The sequence below is a fragment of the Danio aesculapii genome, chromosome 6 (genome assembly GCF_903798145.1).
Source record: "Danio aesculapii chromosome 6, fDanAes4.1, whole genome shotgun sequence".
NCBI classification, from domain to species: Eukaryota; Metazoa; Chordata; class Actinopteri; order Cypriniformes; family Danionidae; genus Danio; species Danio aesculapii.
Window position 1 is genome coordinate 61,768,218 of NC_079440.1, and position 7,779 is coordinate 61,775,996.

General features: G+C 31.1%; 1 protein-coding gene across 1 annotated transcript in view; it reads left to right on the top strand.

Annotated features, from left to right (window-relative positions):
• Positions 1-480, top strand: part of arhgap9 (Rho GTPase activating protein 9) — a 102,902-nt gene extending 102,422 nt beyond the window's left edge. The window contains 1 exon segment of the mRNA XM_056460674.1: positions 121-480. Within this exon segment, the coding sequence (XP_056316649.1) occupies positions 121-304 (184 nt within the window). The 3' untranslated portion in view covers positions 305-480.
• Positions 481-7,779: the final 7,299 nt, after the last annotated feature.

Below are 7,779 nucleotides of genomic sequence, written 5' to 3' on the forward strand. Positions count from 1 at the left end.
GGGTTAATAAAGAAAGAAACTAATGCACAGAAAACTGATTTTAATTCAGGAGAAAATGATGTGGTGCAGTGTTTTAATCTGTGTGTGTGTGTGTGTGCGTGTGTGTGTGTGTGTGTTCAGGGTGATGGAGCGCTCTGACTGTAACCGTATGAGCACACAGAACATTGGCATCGTGTTCGGACCGACGCTCATGAGGCCGGAGAACGAGAGCGGAAACATGGCCTTTAATATGGTGTACCAGAACCAGGCCATCGAGACGCTGCTCAGCCAATACCAGCACATCTTCAGGATAAACGAACACTGATGCAAACACAAACAAGACTAATCAGGAGAGAACATCTATTTTTACATAAAGAAAGTGAGATTTAAAGAGGCAGTTCACTCAGAAATGAACATTCTGTCATCATTTACTTGTTTTAAACCTTTAAGAGATTCTTTCTCATGTTGGATACAAAAGAAGATATTTTGAAGAATGCTGAAGACCAGTAACCATTGACTTCCATAAAAACAATGTTTTTTTTATGAAAATCAATGGTTTTTAGCATTAATCATAATATCTTCTTTTGTGTTTAACAGAAGAAACTCAAAGGTTTTAAAACAAAAAACAAATACTATGGAAGTCAATGGTTACAGGTCTTCAGCATTCTTCAAAATATCTTCATTTGTGTTTAACAGAAGAAAGAAACTCATAAAGGTTTGAAATGAGTAAATAGTGTCTTTATAGTGTAAATAGTGAACTGTGTCTTTAAGTGATGTGGTTTTCTTTTTAAATGAGCATAAATATATCTGAATAGTTTTTTAAAGAATGCATAGATCTCATGAAACATTTCAGCTCTGATATTGAATGTAATAATAGTAAAAGAGAACATCTATTTTTACATAAAGAAAGTGAGATTTAAAGAGGTAATTCACTTAGAAAAAGAACAAAAGAAGATATTTTGAAGAATGCTGAAGGCCTGTAACCATTGACTTCCATAATAGGAAGAACAAAAACTATGAAAGTCAATGGTTTTTAGCATTGATCATAATATCTTCTTTTTTGTTCAGAAGATAGTGTAGAAGTAATAGTTTTTTTTGTTTGTTTTTTAACTTAAATGCATCCAAAACAAATGTAAGAATGCCTGGATCTCATGATAAATTCCAACTCTGATATTCAATATAATAATCATCAAAATTAAATGATATTTTGCATAAAGAAAGTGAGATTTAAAGGGGCAGTTCACTCAGAAATGAACATTCTGTCATCATTTACATGTTTTAAACCTTTAAGAGTTTCTTTCTCATGTTGGACACAAAAGAAGATATTTTGAAGAATGCTGAAGACCAGTAACCATTGACTTCCATAATAGGAAGTACAAATACTATAGAAGTCAATGGTTACTGGTTTTTAACATTCTTCAAAATATCTTCATTTGTGTCCAACATGAGAAAGAAACTCTTAAAGGTTTAAAACGAGTAAATAGTGAGTAAATAATAATGTTTTGGGTGAACTGTGTCTTTAAGTGATGTTGTTTTCTTTTTAAATGAGCATAAATATATCTGAATAGTTTTTTTAAAGAATGCATAGATCTCATGAAACATTTCAGCTCTGATATTGAATATAATAATAGTAAAAGAGAACATCTATTTTTACATAAAGAAAGTGAGATTTAAAGAGGTAATTCACTTAGAAATGAACATTCTGTCATCATTTACTTGTTTTTAACCTTTAAGAGTGTCTTTCTCATGTTGGACACAAAAGAAGATATTTTGAAGAATGCTGAAGACCTGTAACCATTGACTTCCATTATAGGAAGAACAAAAAGTCAATGGTTTTTAGCATTGATCATAATATCTTCTTTCTTGTTTATCAGAAGAAAGAAACTCGTAAATGTTTTAAAACAAAAAACAAATACTATGCAAGTCAATGGTTACCAGTTTTTAGCATTCTTCAAAATATCTGAATTAGCATTTTTTGGGTGAACTGGGCCTTTAAGTAATAGGGGTTTTTTTTGTTTGTTTTTTAGCTTAAATGCATCCAAAACAAATGTAAGAATGCCTGGATCTCATGACAAATTCCAACTCTAATATTCAATATAATTATCATCAAAATTAAATGATATTTTTACATAAAGAAAGTGAGATTTAAAGAGGTAATTCACTCAGAAATGAACATTCTGTCATCATTTACTTGTTTTAAACCTTTAAGAGTTTCTTTCTCATGTTGAACACAAAAGAAGATATTTTGAAGAATGCTGAAGACCAGTAACCATTGACTTCCATAACAAGAATAACAAATACTATGGAAGTCAATGGTTTTTAGCATTGATCATAATATCTTCTCTTGTGTTTAACAGAAGAAAGAAACTCATAAAGGTTTGAAACAAGAGTGAGTTAAATGTTGATTTTTTGGGTGAACTGTGTCTTTAAGTGATGTTGTTTTCTTTATAAATAAGCATAAATGCATCCCACTGTTTGTTTAAGAATGCATAGATCTGATGAAACATTTCAGCTCTGATATTGATGATCATAATGATAACAGAGAAATGATACTCTATTTTGCACAAGGAAAGTGAGTTTTAAAGGGACAGTTCTCTTTCAGTTTCTTTGTTCTGTTGTACTCAAAAATGTTCATTATTTGGCTGAACTGCCACTTTAAGTGATATTATTTTATTTTTAAATGAGCTTAAATGCATCCAAAAAATGTAAGAATGATCAGTTCCAACTCTGATATTCAATATAATAATGATTCAATTCAAATGATAGTTTGCATAAAGAAAATGAGTGATATTTATGTGATATTGTTTACCCGAAATGCATCAGAAATATTTTTAAGAATGCACAGATTTCCCGATGTTCTCTGTTAATGATAAAAGTGAAATTATATTTTGCGATCATTTGGTGAGATTATTTTAATGATAGTTCACCATCAAATCATTCAGATTGTTTTTAATAATGTGCGCATTTAAACCTGCTCATATTTCAGCTGATAAATTATATTTTGAAAAGGATTATTTGCTGATTTTGTTTTTAATGAGAGTTACCATCAAATGCTCAATGCATTCAGATTTATTATAATAATTATTTTATTTAATTATACTTGCATTTCGATTTATTATTATCAGTTAAAACACCTTTTCCATCATAACTTCTCAATGCAATACTTTTTTATTGTTGTTATTATTATTATTATTATTATTATTATTATTATTGACGCATCATTTCAGATGTCAAAAATAATAATGACAAAATAGAAATGATATTTTTGCGTTATGTTTTTAACAACAGTTACCATACATTCTCAGCTCATGCAGATTATTTATTTGAAGATTTTCACAAACACATATTGATCAGTGATCAAAAATAATAATGATTGAAGAGAAATGATACTTTGAAAAAGATCGTTGAGTTTTAAATGAGGCTATTTTAATGACATCAAATTCTCAATGCATTCAGATGTATTTATCTCTTTAAGAATGCACGGATCTCCTGAACACATGATCTAGTCATATTTCTATTCAGATATCCAAAATATGAATAGAAAATTATTTTAGGATCATTAAAACAACTTTTAATAACAGGTAAAACCATCAGAACTTCTCAATGCAATATTTGTATATTGGTAATAATATTGATGCATGGGTATTTCATCTCAGAGGTCATACAATAATTATGCCAAAATCGAAATGATATTCGCCATAATGAAAATAAATGTATAGTGATCTTATATTAATGACAGTTACCATCATCAATGCATTCAATGCATATCAATGCATTCAAATATTTTTAAGAATGCATGGATCTCCTGAACACATGATCTGGCCATATTTCTATTCAGATATCCAAAATAATAATGACAAAACAGAAATTATATTTTGCATAAAGAAAATTATTTTAGCATCATTAAAACAACTTTTAAAGACCTTCTCCGTCATAACTTCTCAATGCAATACTTTATTATTATATTGATGCATCATTTCAGATGTCAAAAACAATGATGACAAAATATCAATTATATTTTGCATAAAGAAAATAAATATATTGTGATCTTATTTTAATGATAGTTACCATCAATTCTCAATGCATTCAGATACTTTATGAATGTGTGCACTGTATAAACTGCTACAGTAAATATCTGCTGAACAGTAATGTTCTTCACTATCTACAATAAATAGGCAATTCTCTTCAGGACCCTTCACTTTTGATGGTATTTCTGTTGTCATTCCTATGGCTCTTGTTTTGATTCTCATCAGTGATGTACATTACAGTGTTACGCTCCATCTAATGTTGATAAATTGCATTACTTTATTTGTATTTATTTTTAACAGTAAACTTCTGGTAACCACAGTTGTCCATTTTTGTAATGCACCCTTTTATGATTTATTTTTTACAGCGTGCATTTCACAGTCACATGACCTGCTCAGATTTCAGCTCTGATGTCAGAATTAATAATTAATAATCGCAAAGTATCAGTTATATTTTGCATAAAGAAAGTGATTTATTGATATTGTTTTTAATGACAGTTACCATCAAATGCGCAGTGCATTCAGATTTATTATTAATACTTTATTTTATTATTATATATGCATTCAGATTTATTATTAATACTTTATTTTATTATTATATATGCATTCAGATTTATTATTAATACTTTATTTTATTATTATATATGCATTCAGATTTATTATTAATACTTTATTTTATTATTATATATGCATTCAGATTTATTATTAATACTTTATTTTATTATTATATATGCATTCAGATTTATTATTAATACTTTATTTTATTATATATGCATTCAGATTTATTATTAATACTTTATTTTATTATATATGCATTCAGATTTATTATTAATACTTTATTTTATTATATATGCATTCAGATTTATTATTAATACTTTATTTTATTATATATGCATTCAGATTTATTATTAATGCTTTATTTTATTATATATGCATTCAGATTTATTATTAATACTTTATTTTATTATATATGCATTCAGATTTATTATTAATACTTTATTTTATTATATATGCATTCAGATTTATTATTAATACTTTATTTTATTATATATGCATTCAGATTTATTATTAATACTTTATTTTATTATATATGCATTCAGATTTATTATTAATACTTTATTTTATTATATATGCATTCAGATTTATTATTAATACTTATTTTATTATTATATATGCATTCAGATTTATTATTAATACTTTATTTTATTATATATGCATTCAGATTTATTATTAATACTTTATTTTATTATATATGCATTCAGATTTATTATTAATACTTTATTTTATTATATATGCATTCAGATTTATTATTAATACTTTATTTATTATATATGCATTTAGATTTATTATTAATACTTTATTTTATTATATATGCATTCAGATTTATTATTAATACTTTATTTTATTATATATGCATTCAGATTTATTATTAATACTTTATTTTATTATATATGCATTCAGATTTATTATTAATACTTTATTTTATTATATTTGTATTTAGATTTATTATTATACTTTATTTTATTATATATGCATTCAGATTTATTATTAATACTTTATTTTATTATATATGCATTCAGATTTATTATTAATACTTTATTTTATTATATATGCATTCAGATTTATTATTAATACTTTATTTTATTATATATGCATTCAGATTTATTATTAATACTTCATTTTATTATATATGCATTCAGATTTAATATTAATACTTCATTTTATTATATATGCATTCAGATGTATTATTATCAGTTAAAACACCTTTTCCATCATAACTTCTCAAAGCAATACTTTATTATTATTATAATTATTATTGATGCATCATCTCAGATGTCAAAAATAACAATGATAAAAGAGAAATGATGTTTTGCATAATGAAAATGATTATTTGGTGACACTGTTTTAATGACAGTTATTATACATTCTCAGCTCATGCTGATTGTTAGAAGACAGAAGATTAATTATATATTTTTCATAGATAAAATGAGTTTTGGGATCATTAAAGCCATTTTTAATGATGGTAAAGACACTTTTTTATCATCACTTCACAATGCATCCTGATTTTGATTTATTTATTATTATTATAAATCATGATCTAATCGTACTTCATGACTTAATACTAATTAAACACATTTTCACCATTCATTCATTCATTCATTCATTCATTCATTCATTCATTTTCATCCGCTTTTCCGGGGCCGGGTCACGGGGGCAGCAGTCTTAGGAGAGAACCCCAGACCTCCCTCTCCCCAGACACTTCCTCCAGCTCATCCGGGGGGATCCCGAGGCGTTCCCAGGCCAGCCGAGAGACATAGTCCGTCCAGCATGTCCTGGGTCTTTCCCGATGCCTCCTCCCGGTGGGACATGCCTGGAACTCCTCCATAGGTAGGCGTCCAGGAGGCATGCGAAATAGATGCCCGAGCCACCTCAGCTGACTTCTCTCGATGTGGAGGAGCAGCGGCTCTACTCCGAGCTCCTCCCGGGTGTCAGAGCTCCTCACCCTATCCATAAGAGTGCGCCCTACAACCCTTCGAAGGAAACTCATTTCGGCTGCTTGTATCCGAGATCTTGTCCTTTCAGTCATGACCCAAAGCTCATGACCATAGGTGAGAGTAGGAACGTAGATTGACCAGTTTATCGAGAGCTTTGCCTTTTGGCTCAGCTCCGTCTTTACCACAACGGACGGGTACATCAACCGCATTACAGCTGCCGCTGCACCAATCCGCCTGTCAATCTCACGCTCCATCCTTCCCTCACTCGTGAACAAAACCCAAAATACTTGAACTCCTCCACCTGGGATAAGGACTTTCCTCCAACCTGGAGATGGCTAACCACCTTTTTCCGGTGGAGCACCATGGCCTCGGACTTCTTATCCCAGCTGCGTCACACTCGGCAGCAAACCGCCCCAGTGCATGCTGAACGCTGCGATGAAGCCAACAGAACAACATCATCTGTAAATAACAGAGATGAAATCCTGTGGTCCTCGAACCGGACCCCCTCCAGCCCAAGGCTGCGCCTTGAAATTTCATCCATAAAAATGATGATCAGAATTGGTGACAAAGGGCAGCCCTGCCGGAGCCCAACATGCACTGGAACAAGTCTGACTTATGTCAATGACAAGGCAATGTAAACCAAACCCCTACTCTGTTCATACAGGGATGAGACAGCCCTTAACAGAGCGCCTCTGACCCCATACTCCCAGAGCACCCTCCACAGAATGCCACAAGGGACATGGTCTTCTCCAAGTCTACAAAACACATGTAGACTGGTTGGGCATACTCCCATGAACCCTCGAGCACCCTGGTGAGGGTATAGAGCTGGTCCAGTGTACCACACCCTGGACAAAAACCACATTGTTCCTCCTGGATCCTAGGTTCAACCATCAGCCGGATCCTCCTTTCCAATACCCTGGCATAGACTTTCCCCGGGAGGCTGAGGAGTGTGATCCCCCTATAACTGGAGCACACCCTCCGGTCCCCCTTCTTAAAAATGGGAACCACCACCCCAGTTGCCCAGTCCAGAGGTTCTGTCCCCGACCTCCAAGTGATATTGTATGAAAGAAATGTGGATGACGTGTCGAGATGATTGACAGGGCACATAATGAAGCAAAAGAACGGTCCATTATTGAGAAAGTAGATTGTCTAAAAGCTTGCACACTCTTCTGTCACACACTCAATAGTATATTATCATTATTTACAAAAGAACATACACACTGGTGAAGTTCAAGTAGGCGAACTTTAAAACCCACAGCACTAGAGCTGATGTTGATATT